General features: G+C 47.7%; 1 protein-coding gene across 1 annotated transcript in view; it reads right to left on the bottom strand.

Moving 5' to 3' along the window:
- Positions 1-13581, bottom strand: part of PTPRS (protein tyrosine phosphatase receptor type S) — a 256467-nt gene that overhangs the window by 188964 nt on the left and 53922 nt on the right. Inside the window, 2 exon segments of the mRNA XM_083365216.1 lie at positions 2539-2680; positions 6573-6718. Of these exon segments, the coding sequence (XP_083221342.1) occupies positions 2539-2680; positions 6573-6718 (288 nt within the window).

Below are 13581 nucleotides of genomic sequence, written 5' to 3'. Positions count from 1 at the left end.
TGCTCACTCTCTCTCTCTTTTTCTTCCAGAGCCATCTTTCTGTCTGGCTCTCTTCTTCAATAAACTGCAACTTTCTTTCTAAAGCAGTCGCCATGTTGTTTATTCTTGACTTAGAACACAGGTCGGCAACCTGCGGCTCCGGAGCCGCATGCGGCTCTTTGAGCCGTCTCTTGCGGCTCCCAGCCGCCCGGTGCGCGCGCACCTCTTCCAACGGGCAGTGGTGCGCGCGCACCTCTCCAAATGGAGAGTGGCACCGCCCGTTTGGAGAGGTGCACGCGCACCTCCCCGAATTGGTGGAGGTGCACGCGCACCTCCCCAAACCTTTGGAGAGGTGCGCGCGTACCTCCGCGCGAATGGGCAGCGGTGCCGCTCTTTCAGGAAGCCCGCCGCGGCCCGTCTGTGAAGCTGCCGAAAGCGGCAGCTTAGCAGACGGGCCGCGGCAGCTTCCGCAAAGAGCGGCGCCCCTGCCCATTCCGAGAGGTGCGCGCGCACCTCTCCGAACGACCGGAGGTGCGCGCGCACCTCCCCAAACCTTTGGGGAGGTGCGCGCGTACCTCCGCGCGAACGGGCAGCGGTGCCGCTCTTTCAGGAAGCTGCCGCTTTCGGCAGCTTCCTCAAAGAGCGGCGCCGCTGCCCCTTCGAACGGAGGTACGCGTGCACCTCCCCAAAGGTTTGGGGAGGTGCGCGCGCAACTCCGGTCGTTCGGAGAGGTGCGCGCGCACCTCTCGGAATGGGCAGGGGCGCCGCTCTTTGAGGAAGCTGCCACGGCCCGTCTGCAAAGCTGCCGAAAGCGGCAGCTTTGCAGACGGGCCGTCGCCATCGGGCAACCGGGAACCGGTTCCATCTCATTTTTAAAAAAATGGCAGCCGCGTGCGTCCGTGCATGCGCAAAAAACCTTTTTGCGCATGTGCGTGCCTGGACACACGCACGCGGCTCCCTCTTTTTTTAATTTGTGATGGAACCGGTTCCCAGTGGCTCTTTTTCTTTTTTAGGTTGCCGACCCCTGACTTAGAAGATCTCCATGGTCTCTTCCAACCCTAGGAGTCTATGGTTCTCTGACCTCCAAGGTCCTTTCCCATCCTAGAAGTCTATGCTTCTATGACTTCCAAGGTCCCTTCCAACTCTAGAGATCTAGAATTCTATGACCTGCAAGGTCCCGTCTAATATTAGGAGTCTATGATTCTACAACCTCCAAGGTCCCTTCCAACCCTAGAAGTCTATGATTATATGGCCTCCAAGGTCCCTTCCAACTCTAGACCTCTATGATTATATGACTTCCAAGGTGCCTTCCAACTCTAGAGATCTAAAATTCTATGACCTCCAAGGTCCCATCTAATATTAGGAGTCTATGATTGTATGGCCTCCAACGTCCTATCCAACCCTAGAAATCTATGACTATATGACCTCCAAGGTCCCTTCCAACTCTAGAGATCTAGAATCCTATGACCTGCAAGGTCCCGTTTAATAGGAGTCTATGATTCTACAACCTCCAAGGTCCCTTCCAACTCTAGACGTCTATGATTAGATGACCTCCAAGGTCCCTTCCAACTCTAGAGATCTAAAATTCTATGACCTCCAAGGTCCCATCTAATATTAGGAGTCTATGATTGTACGAGGGACGAGGTGGCTCAGCGGGTTAGGATGCTGAACTTGTCGATCAGAAGGTCGGCAGTTTGGTGGGTCAAATCCCGAATGCCGTGTAGCAAGAGTGAGCGCCTGTTACTCGTCCCAGCTTCTGCCAACCTAGCAGTTCGAAAGCACGTAAAAATGCAAGTAGAAAAATAGGGACCACTACAGTGGGAAGGTAACAGTGTTCCGTGCGCCTTTGGCGTCTAGTCATGCCAGCCACATGACCACGGAGACGTCCTCGGACAAGCGCTGGCTCTTCGGCTTTGAAACGGAGATGAGCACCGGCCCCTAGAGTCAGAAACGACTAGCACGCATGTGCGGGGGAACCTTTACCTTTACCTATGATTGTACGGCCTCCAACGTCCTTTCCAACCCTAGAAGTCTATGACTATATGATTTTCAAGGTCCCTTCCAACTTTGGGATATCTTAAAGCAGCCCAGCTGGAGAAACACGGCAATAAATGCAGACAGCCCTTGTTATATCTTGGTGAGTCTTTGATGGCAGCAATTCGGTATAAAATTCATCTGCGCAAATTTGCTATTCTACCTTTTCCCTGGATCAGAAAAGGGGAGGAGCGGATCATAATGGCAAATTACAACTTTTGAAGTGGATTCCAACCCCAGACAAACCGACATCGAATTACAAGCCTACCATACCCCATTTCGAGCTGCAATCACAGAAATATTTACTCTGATGTAAACCACAGCTAGTTTTTGGTAAAAAAAAACCCTCTTCACACCAGTCCTGATTATGTTGGCTTTAAATAGCAGCAGCTCCACTTGAGTCCGATAATTTGCATTTTGAAGTAATTTCAGATTCGGACACCAAGTTTTCCACCTCCGAAGGGCAACCGCCAAAAACATTCTTATCATTCAAGGTTTTTTTCTTTTTCTTTTTTTTTGTTTTACCTCTGAGAACAGTCAGTTTGGCGTTGACCGTGATCTCTGCCACGGAGTTCTGGGCAACACATTCGTAAATGTTTTCATCCCGGGGTGTCCGAAGCGGCTGTATCCTCAAAACTGCTCCTGCGCCTTCATCAAATTCGATGGTCTGGATCGGAGAGAGAGGAAGTTAATTCCATTCAATTAAAGAGGAGCTCCATCCATTGTCCCGGGTCTCTCTCTCCCTCCCTCTCCCTCTCTCTGTGTATGTATAAAAACCACCACAATCTTTGCAACAGGCCAACTTCCCAAGGAGGTGTGTTTGTGTGTCTATTTACCCATCCCTCCTTGCAAGCAGCTAGTTTCCCAAATATGTGTCTGTGCATCTGCATAAAAAAAACCCACAATCTTTGCAACAGGCCAACTTCCCAGGGATGTGTGTGTGTAAAAACCACCACAATCTTTGCAACAGGCCAACTTCCCAGGGATGTGTGTTTATGTGTCTATTTACCCATCCCTTCTTGCATGTAGCTAGTTTTCTAAGTATGTATATGTGTGTCTGGAAAAAAACACCAATCCTTGCACCGGATCAGCTTCCCAAGAACATACGTGTGTGTGTATGTGTGTATGAAAACCACCACACATCTATTCACACATCCCTCTTTGCATGCTTTTTCAGGAATGTGTGTAAGTATGCATAAAAAAAAATCCCACAATCTTTGCAACAGACCAGCTTCCTAGGGATGTGTGTTTGTGTGTGTGTATAAAGACCAGGGCTTTTTTTCCCATAGAACGCTCAGAACGGAGTTCTGACACCTTTTTTGGATGGAACCTTGTAGCATACGCAAGGCGGGTTGTATGACATGTGTGAGTTCCGGCACCTTTTTCTTTTACAAAAAAAAGTACTCATAAAGACCACCACAATTTTTGCAACAGACCAACTTCCCACAGCTGTGTGTTTATGTGTGGGTGTCTATTTACCCATCTCTGTCTGCATGCAGCTAGTTTCCAAGGAATGTGTCTAAGGGTGTGCATAAAAAAATGCACAATCTTTGCAACGGACTGACTTCCCGTGTGTGTGTGTGTGTGTGTGTGTGTGACTACCTATTTACCCATTCCTTTGAACGGAGCTAGTTTCCCAGGTATGTGTTTACGTGCATAAAACCCCCCACAATTTTTACAAAGGACCAACTTCCCAGTTGTGTGTTTATGTAAGTCTATATTTATTTAAATAATTTATATGGCCACATCACAGAACCTCCAGGGCAAAAACGCCAACTACAGGTGGTCCTCAACTTACAACCGCAATCGAGCCCAACGTTTATGTTGCGAAGTGAGAAATTTGTTAAATGAGGTTTTTTGCCCCATTTTACGACTTTTCTTGCCGCAGTTGTTAAGTGAATCGCTGCAGTTGTTAAGTTGGTAACCAGGTTGTTAAGCGGGTCTGGCTCCCCCCCCCTTGACTTTGCTTGTCAGACGGTCACAAAAGGGAATCACTGGGACATGGCGACCGTCGTAAATATGACTCAGTTTGCCAAGGGCCTGAATTTTGGCCACGTGACCCTGGGGATGCTGCGACGGCCGTTAAGTGTGAAAAACGATCATAAGTCACTTGTTTTTGTGCCGTTGTAACTTTGAACGGTCGCTAAACGGACCGTTGTAACCCGAGGACGACCTGTACAGCATCCTCCCAGAGAACTGACAGCGCCTGAACTGAATACAAAACTCCCTATTATAAAACCCCACTGGCTGCACACAGCTGGCCGAACCACCCACTCCAAACAGCTGGAAAAACAGCCAGGACTTCAAGGCTCTTGCAAAAGGACGGCCAAGTCAGACAGAGAAGACCCAACTTGGGGGTCCAACCAGACAGAACAGGGGTCTTCAAACTTGGCCCCTTTGATGACTTTTGGACTTCAACTCCCAGAATTCCTCAGCCAGCGTGCCTAGGTGAAGAAATCTGGGAGTTGAAGTTCACAAGCAGGGGTCTTCACACTTGGCCCTTTCATGACTTGTGGACTTCGACTCCCAGAATTTCTCAGCCAGCCTGCCTAGGTGAGGAATTCTGGGAGTTGAAGTCCACAAGCATGGGTCTTCAAACTTGGCCCTTTGATGACTTGTGGACTTCAACTCCCAGAATTCCTCAGCCAGCCTGCCTAGGTGAGGAATCCTGGGAGTTGAAGTCCACAAGCATGGGTCTTCAAACTTGGCCCTTTGATGACTTGTGGACTTCAACTCCCAGAATTCCTCAGCCAGCCTGCCTAGGTGAGGAATTCTGGGAGTTGAAGTCCACAAGCATGGGTCTTCAAACTTGGCCCTTTGATGATGTGTGGACTTGAACTCCCAGAATTCCTCAGCCAGCCTGCCTGGCTGAGGGATTCTGGGAGTTCACACATCATCAAAGGGCCAAGTTTGAAGACCCCTGAGATAGAATACAGGTAGTTCTCGACTTACGAACATTTATTTAACAACCGTTTGAAGTTACAATGGCGCTGAAAAAAGGATGACTTATAACCAGTCCCCACGCTTATGACCATCGTAGCATCCTGGCAGTCGTGCGATTGTGATGCAGGCATTTGGCAATGGGCTGACTTAGCACCATAACCGAGCCTCAATTTTTCATTACTTAGAGGTTAAGTGAATTTTGTCCCCTTTCACGTCCATTCTTCTCCCCGTCGTTAAATGAATCACTGCAGTCGTGCAGTTAGTGACAGGGCTGCAAAATGAAACCGGCTTCCCCCCTTTGACTTTGCTTATCAGAAGGTCGCAAAAGGGGGGGTCATGTGACCCTGGGACGCTGCAACCATCGTAAATATGAAGCAGTTGCCAAGCGTCTGAATTTGAATCACGTAACTTACCAAGATGCTGCAACGGTCGTAAGTGCAAAAAAACGGTCCTTTTTTCACTTTTCCCCCCAGTGTTGTCGTAACTTTGCATGGTCACTAAATGAACGGTTGTAAATTGAGGACTACCTGCGTTTAAAACAGACCTTCCCAGCTGGCTTCCGACAAGCAAAGTCGATGGGGGAAGACGGGTTCGCTTCATGAGCGTAGCCGCACACACACAAAAAAAGGTCATGAAATTGGGCACGGTTACTTGCTGATTCACTTAATGACCTCATCACTTAGCGACAGAGGTTCTGGTCCCAACTGTGTGTCGTAACTGAAGGACTACTGTAGCCTTTGCATCCAGCCAGCTTCGTGGAAGTGGGTTTGGTGGGCTAGGGGTTTATTTTACTAAAACCAGTGTTGGGAAAACGAAAAGCCAGCTGTGCCAGAGGCCTCGGCTGACTATGGGAAGGGACTGGCTGCCCTCATCTCTCTTTCTTGGGAGATCTTCCCAAGATCTCCCTCCGGCTATTCGGGGGGGTGGAGGTGGTAGATAGGTCTCCTGGTTCAGCAAAGGGGTTGGACTAGAAGACTTCTGAGATCCCTTCCCGTTCTGTTATTCTGCTATTGGTCTGGAATGGCATAGGGCAGGGGGAGGCAACCTTGGCTCTTTGAGGACTGGTGGACTTCAACTCCCAGAATTCCTGAGCCAGCCACACTGAGGGAAAAGGGAGAGGTTTCCACGCTGAGCCAGGCTGGCTCAGGAATTCTGGGAGTTGAAGTCCACCAGTCATCAAAGAGCCAAGTTCGAAGACCCCCCCCCTGCTCTAAAAGTACAAACGAGTAATTCCACTGGATATAGCAGGGGTGGGGAAGCTTGTCTCTTTTGTGACTGGTGGACTTCAACTCCCAGAATTCCTGAGCCAGCGTAGCTCAGCATGGAAACCTCTCCCTTTTCCCTCAGCGTGGCTGGCTCAGGAATTCTGGGAGTTGAAGTCCACCGGTCGTAAAAGAGCCAAGGTTGCCCACCCTTGGGCTAGGGGTCTCCTGCTTCAGGAAGGGGGTTGGACTAGAAGACCTCCAAGGTCCCTTCCAGCTCCGTTATTCTGTTATTTGTCTGGAACGGTATAGGCGGGTCACCTGCTTCAGCAAACAGGGTGGGGGGTGGGGTTGGACTAGAAGACCTCTTATGGTCCCTTCCAAGCCTATCATTCTACGATTCCGTTCCCTTACCTCAAACCGCTGTGAGTTCACTTTCTTTCCCTTCTTGTTCCAGGTGACGCGGGGCTTGGGGTCTCCCGTCGCTTGGCACACGAAGGACGCTACGCCTCCCGACACCCCGATCTGGTCCACGGGGTGCTTGACGAACTGCGGGGGACCTGTGGCCACGGAGGGGGGGGGAGTGGGAGGGAGGGAGAAAGAGGAACAAAAAAAAAAGCAGAGTTATTAGATAAGTCGAGGGGTTGGCCTCGCAGACTCCCATCTCCTCGTTTATTTATTTATTACCGATTTTATTAGGATTATTAGAGCTGTAACCGTCCTTTTCGGCAGCTCCGCAGCCATGTTTGCACTATTCAGGGGACCCCGAGGGCACAGATAAAACCCCCAAGTGGCCTCAACGACCCTCAGAAAGAGCGCTACGTAAGGACCAGATGACTGGAAGGGATGGAAGCCCTTCCATCCTCCACCATTCAGTCAGAACTGGAGGAAGCTTCTTGGATGAGAAGGGAAACCTCTTCAAGGGAAAAACCAAACCAAGGCGGTCCCGTCGCCTTTTGGAAAAGCCTCTTCAGGACAACCATGACCCGGATGATGATGATGGAGAATCTCCGTAGACATCAAATTGATTAAATGACAGGCAGTCCTCTTACGACCACAACTCACCCCCAAATTTCCATAGCTAAAGCAAGACGGTTGCTAAGTGACTTTTTGCCCCGTTGTTTTGTTGTTTTTTAAACCTTTCTTGCCCCGGCTGTTAAAATGAATCACTGCCGTTCTTCAGTGAGTAACCCGGTTGTTAACCGAACCCGGCTTTGCTCGTCAGAAGGTCCCCAAAGGGGATCACGGGACACTACAAAAAAGGCAACACAGTGCTAGGCTGCGTTAACAGAGGGATAGAATCAAGATCGCGTGAGGTGCTAATACCACTTTACAACGCCTCGGTAAGGCCGCACTTGGAATACGGCCTCCAGTTTTGGTCACCACGATGTAAAAAAAGATGTTGAAACTCTAGAAAGAGTGCAGAGAAGAGAAATAAAGATGGATTTGGGGACTGGAGGCTAAAACATATGAAGAACAGTTGCTGGAATTGGCTATGTCCAGTGTAATGAAGAGAAGGACTAGGGGAGACATGATAGTAGCGTTCCAATATCTCAGGGGCTGCCCCAAAGTAGAGGGAGTCAAGCTATTCTCCAAAGCGCCCGAAGGCAGGACAAGAAGCAACGGGTGGAAACTAATCAAGGAGAGAAGCGACCTAGAATATAAGGAGGAATTTCCTGACAGCTAGAACAACTAACCAGTGGAACTACCTGCCTCCAGAAGTGGTGAATGCTCCAACACTGGAAGTTTTTAAGAAGAGACTGGACAGCCATTTGTCTGAAATGGTGTAGGGTTTCCTGCCTGAGCAGGGGGTTGGACTAGATGACCTCCAAGGTCCCTTCCAACTTTATCAACAGGCCTGGAAAAAAAGGCTCCACACTTACAGCCCTCACAGTCAGAATTTGTGCTCTTGGCAACCAACATATATTTGTGATGTTGCAGCGTCTTGGGGGAATCACACGATCACCATTTGAGACCTTCCCAGCCAGCTTGTAACAAGCAAAGTTGGGACGGGGGGGGGGGGGGGGGAGAGAGACTAGATTCATTTAACAACCATGTGATTCACTTAACAACTGCAGAGATACGCAACAACTGTGGCACAAAAAGGGTGGTCGTATTGGGATCACTTAATAACTGCCTTGGCTAGCAAAGGAAATTGTGCTCCCGATTTGTGATGGTAAGCAAATCAAGGAGTACCTGTGGCCCTATCTGTTTTATCACCTGGTGGTCTCCCTTCCAAGGATGCATGGAGTCTGAACTTGCTTAGGCTTCTTAAGGAAAATAGCCGAGGTATTGTGGCTGCTGTGAGGCGCCTCAGCTGACCTCTCCCCCGATTTGTGATGGTAAGCAAATCAAGGAGTACCTGTGGCCCTATCTGTTTTATCACCTGGTGGTCTCCCTTCCAAGGATGCATGGAGTCTGAACTTGCTTAGGCTTCTCAAGGAAAACAGCCGAGGTACTGTGGCTTCTGTGAGGCGCCTCAGCTGACCTCTCCCCCGATTTGTGATGGTAAGCAAATCAAGGAGTACCTGTGGCCCTAACTGTTTATCACCTGGTGGTCACCCTTCCAAGGATGCATGGAGTCTGAACTTGCTTAGGCTTCTCAAGGAAAACAGCCAAAGTCTTGCAGCTGCTGCCTGGTGCTTCAGCTGACCTCTCCCCTCTTGCTTTCTGAAGCAAAACTAGCCTCAACTCAAGGCTTATTAAATCTTCTAAAAATAAATGCGACTGTTAGATTAGAAACCGCCACCTGTAATAACAGCCAGCGCGCCTTCAGTCACACCTCCCCCACATCGTGGCTTGCGAGAATAGAACCGTCGCACGCTTAAGAGCGCCCATCACGATACACCGAGCCGCAGATGGCCTGAATATTTCTCCAGAGCGGAGGCAATTTCATAGCTGGGATGCATCTTTTGAAGCATCAACCTGAATCAGCCCTTGACAAAGGTCTTGAAAGTACGTTTCCTTCCCCCCCGCACAAACATAGATTTTAAGCCAGAATTATTTTTTGTTAGGTATAACTGTAGGCAATCAGGAGAAGCAATGTGTATATTTAATGTTACGTGTGTTAAACTGCAACGAGAATTGTATTTGCTCAACATTGGAAAGATGAAGAAACACCAGCGGAAGAAGAGATAATTAAGAAAATTTTAGATTGTGCAGAAATGGACAAACTGACATTGAAAACGAAAGAGAAAGACTCGAAGATTAGACAAGAAGACCTCCAAGGCCTATTCTGTTCTATTCTATTCCATATTCTAATATTATTCTATTCTATTTTATTTTATTCTGATATTATTCTATTCTATTCTATTCTTTTTTTCCATTCCTTATTCTATTTATTCCATATTCTCTTCTCTTCTCTTCTCTTCTAATATTATTCTAATCTATTCTCTATTTTATTCTGATATTATTCTAATATTCTATTCTTTTTTCTCTTCTCTTCTCTTCTCTTCTCTTCTCTTCTCTTCTATTCTGATATTATTCTAATCTTTTCTTTTCTATTCTTTTCTTTTCTTTTCTTTTTTTCTTTTCTTTTCTTTTCTTTTCTATTCTATTCTATTCTATTCTATTCTATTCTATTCTATTCTATTCTATTCTATTCTATTCTATTCTATTCTATTCTCCAAAGCGCCTGAAGGCGGGAGAAGAAGCAACGGATGGAAACTCATCAAGGAGAGAAGCAACCTGGAACTAAGGAGAAATTTCCTGACAGGGAGAACAATTAACCAGTGAAACTACCTGCCTCCAGAAGTGGTGAATGCTCCAACACGGGAAGTTTTTAATGGACAGCCATTTGTCTGAAATGGTATAGAGTTTCCTGCCTGAGCAGGGGGTTGGACTACAGGACCTCCAAGGTCCCTTCCAGCAATTATTATTATTATTATTATTATTATTATTATTATTGAATCTCAGTCAAGTGAACACTCAAATTGACTGGCGCTAATGGTTGACACAGGTTGCTGCCAGCATCCTAGGTATCAACCAGGTATCTCCTTAAAATTATTATTATTATTATTATTATTATTATTATTATTATTATTATTATTATTATTAATCATAGCACAGTCAGCCAGATGTCCAGACTGGATTTGGCATTTTTGTCTACCTATCGAGTCCTTACCAAGGACACCTGGGATAGGCAGATGTGGATGTTTGATGGTATGACAGATCTCGTTGCAGGATGGAAGCAGCTCCTAGTAAGGCCTCCTTTGGCAATTGACTAAAGGCAAATTTGTCAATGCCAATAGTGTTCAAAGTGGTGCTCCAGTTGTTGTTGTTGTTGTTATTAAAACACAAGTCCTTGGTGCCCTCCGAACCTGGTTGTTTGCTTGCAGACTGGGCAACATCATGAGTGCTGAAAGGGAGCCAGCGGGGTTGGCTCTCTTGTTTATATTTACATGCCATTCATTTAAACACCATTCAAAAGAGAGCATCAAAAAAGCTACACAGGAAACAAAAACACCAAAACACCTCCTTGCCAGCAACCAACCAACACCCCAGTAAGCCGAGTTTAACACTGAAGATTAACACTTAGACCGACAATCAAACGGTAAACAACACCCCAATCAAGGAACTACCAAGTCAGATAAACAGTCAGACACTAAGCAACAGCCTAATCAAGGAAGCACTAAGGACATTCCCACCAACACTGAAAGAACAAGCTAATATATATAAACCAGACATGTCAAACTCAAGGCCCGGGGGCCGGATCCGGCCCGCAAAGTGGTTTCATGTGGCCCGTGAAGCCATCCTGGAAACAGTGAGGGAACGGCCCCCACTGCCTTGGCCCTGGCCCAGAGACCCTCCTTCCGCCAGAGACCCTCAGATCTGCCCCACTCCTGCCCAGGACCCCCCATAGGCACCCTTGATGCCAACGATGTAGAGCTGGCCACGCCCACCCAGTAGGCCATACGCACTCTAGCCACGCCCACCCAGTAGGCCATGCCCACCCTGGCCACACCCACCCGCCCCCCTGAGGGCAACCGCCATGCTGATGCGGCCCTCAATGAAATTGACACCCCTGATTATAAACAGAGGGGGAAAACCCCCCCACTCTCTTCTGTCACTGACGATGTTACCTAGCTGGGTCGTGAAACGTCTGCAAGGAAACAAAGAAGCTCAGAGACCACCAAGGACCCCTCAAACGTGGCAGGGATTGCATTCATGACCACCCCTTGACTTTTTTGACCTCCCCCTCCCAGTTGGAAAGCTGATGCGGGGATGTCAAAACCAACCTGGCCCTCCTCTCACATTAGAATGAGCATGAGAATCGTACCAGCATTTAAGCTGAAGCACGTATTTTTCCCTTCCTTTCTACTTAAAAGACGTTGTACTACTAAATAAATCAGAATATTCCACCCCACCCCACTCCCCGCTTTTGCCGGCATCCATCAAGCACATTTGCTGGTTTCCACCTCTTTCGATGGACTGATTCATTAGGCCGCCTTTTGCCTCAAGAGTTTCTTTCTCCCAATCCAGCCACCCCCCCACCCCAAAATCCATAATATTTTAGCTTTAAAAAAAAAGCAGAGATGTAATTTTTTCTCCCCCTGGCTTCAAGATCACCAGAGAGCCATTTATAATTTTCCCCTTCTGGATATTATTTAAAGGAGTCAAACGGCCTCTGTTTCTTTTTATATCATTTGGGGAGGGGGGAAAAAAAAGACCGGAAGGGCATGTACAAACCTGGCCTGACACCCCCCCCCCACTGTTATGACCCCTTCTGGCACCCCCAAGCATGTTCTGGCCCTCCCCCCCACCCAATCTTTTTTTTTTTTTAAACATTGATGCCACGTGAAACGGAACGCAAAAAGATTTGACATGCCCCGAAGGTGCTTTTCCGAGAGGCAACTGGATTTTCTTGGCTGGTTATTTCCACCACCCCACACCCCCCCCCCCAAGGAAGCTTCTTCAGTTCTGACGTTTTGAAATGTTTTCAAGGAACAAAGCCCCCCCACCACCTAAAAAAAAAAAGTCTAGTTGGCTTGTGGAAAAGCACCTTCGGGATAACCCCGACTTGGATGATTGAGAATCTCCATTTTGACAGGAAGAATTTCTTGGGGGGGGGGGGCAACGGTCGTCTTCAGCCAACTGAGATCTGGGGCAGGTTCAAGAGCGTTCTTGGTCTCCTTCAGGCAAGACGTGGCTGGGCTGGCCAAGCAGACTGGGGGAAATCTGCCTTCTCCAACCAGGAGCCCCCCGAATAGGCTGGGAGAGCAGCCCTCAGGGTGGCGAGATGCGGTTCTAGGATCTGGGCGGGTTTCAGGGCAGGGAGTCTTCCAACGGGGCCCTTTTATGACTGGCGGACTTCAACTCCCAGAATTCCTCAGCCAGCTTGCCTGGCTGAGGAATTCTGGGAGTTGAAGTCCGCCAGTCATAAAAGGGCCAAGTTGGAAGGCCTCGGCTCCAGGTGGTCCACCTTCTCAAGCAAAGTCAATGGGAGAAGCCAGATTGACTTAACAATTGCAGGAGTTCACTGAACCTCCGTGTCCAAAAAGGTCGTAAAATGGAGCACCACTCATTGAACAACTGTCTTGCTTAGCAATGGAAATTTTGGGCTTTGTAGGTTGAGGACTACAGTATCTGGGAGAGAACTCTTATAACTGATATAGGGTTTCATGCCTGAGCAGGTGGGTTGGACTAGAAGATCTCCAAGGTCCCTTCCAACTCTGTCTATTCTATTCTATTCTATTCTATTCTATTCTATTCTATTCTATTCTATTCTATTCTATTCTATTCTATTCTATTCTATTCTATTCTATTCTATTCTATTCTATTCTACCCTACTCTATTCTATATTATTTTTACATTTTCTGTTCTGTCTATTCTATTCTATTCTATTCTATTCTATTCTATTCTATTCTATTCTATTCTATTCTATTCTATTCTATTCTATACTCTATTCCGGGGGTCTTCAAACTTGGCCACTTTAAGACTTGCAGACTTCAACTCCCAAAATTCCTCAGCCAGCATGCCTGGCTGAGGAATTCTGGGAATTGAAGTCCACAAGCAGGGGTCTTCAAACTCGGCCCTTTGATGACTTGTGGACTTCAACTCCCAGAATTCCTCAGCCAGCCAGGGTTGGCTGAGGAAGTTTGGGAGTTGAAGTCCACAAGTCTTCAAGTGGCCAAGTTTGAAGACCCCTACTCTATTCTATTCCTTACACTTGGGAACTGCTAAGACAGGAGAATTGTTAAGATCAGAGTAAGCCACCAGGTGGCAGCACTGAATGACACCTAGCTGGGGCTTCTAAAGCTAAGCAGGAGTAACTCTGGTTGCTGGCTGGATGGGAGACACCACTACAGATAGTCTTTGACTTACAGCAGTTTGTTTAGTTGACTGTTCAAAGTTATAACGACCCTGAAAAAAGTAACTTATGACCATTTTTCACACTTGTGACTGTTGCAAGCGTCTCCATGGT

The sequence above is a fragment of the Vipera ursinii genome (assembly GCF_947247035.1).
Source record: "Vipera ursinii genome assembly, chromosome: 1".
In the NCBI taxonomy this organism is placed as follows: domain Eukaryota; kingdom Metazoa; phylum Chordata; class Lepidosauria; order Squamata; family Viperidae; genus Vipera; species Vipera ursinii.
Note: the sequence above shows the minus strand (reverse complement) of the source record. Positions and strands in the feature narration are given on the sequence as shown.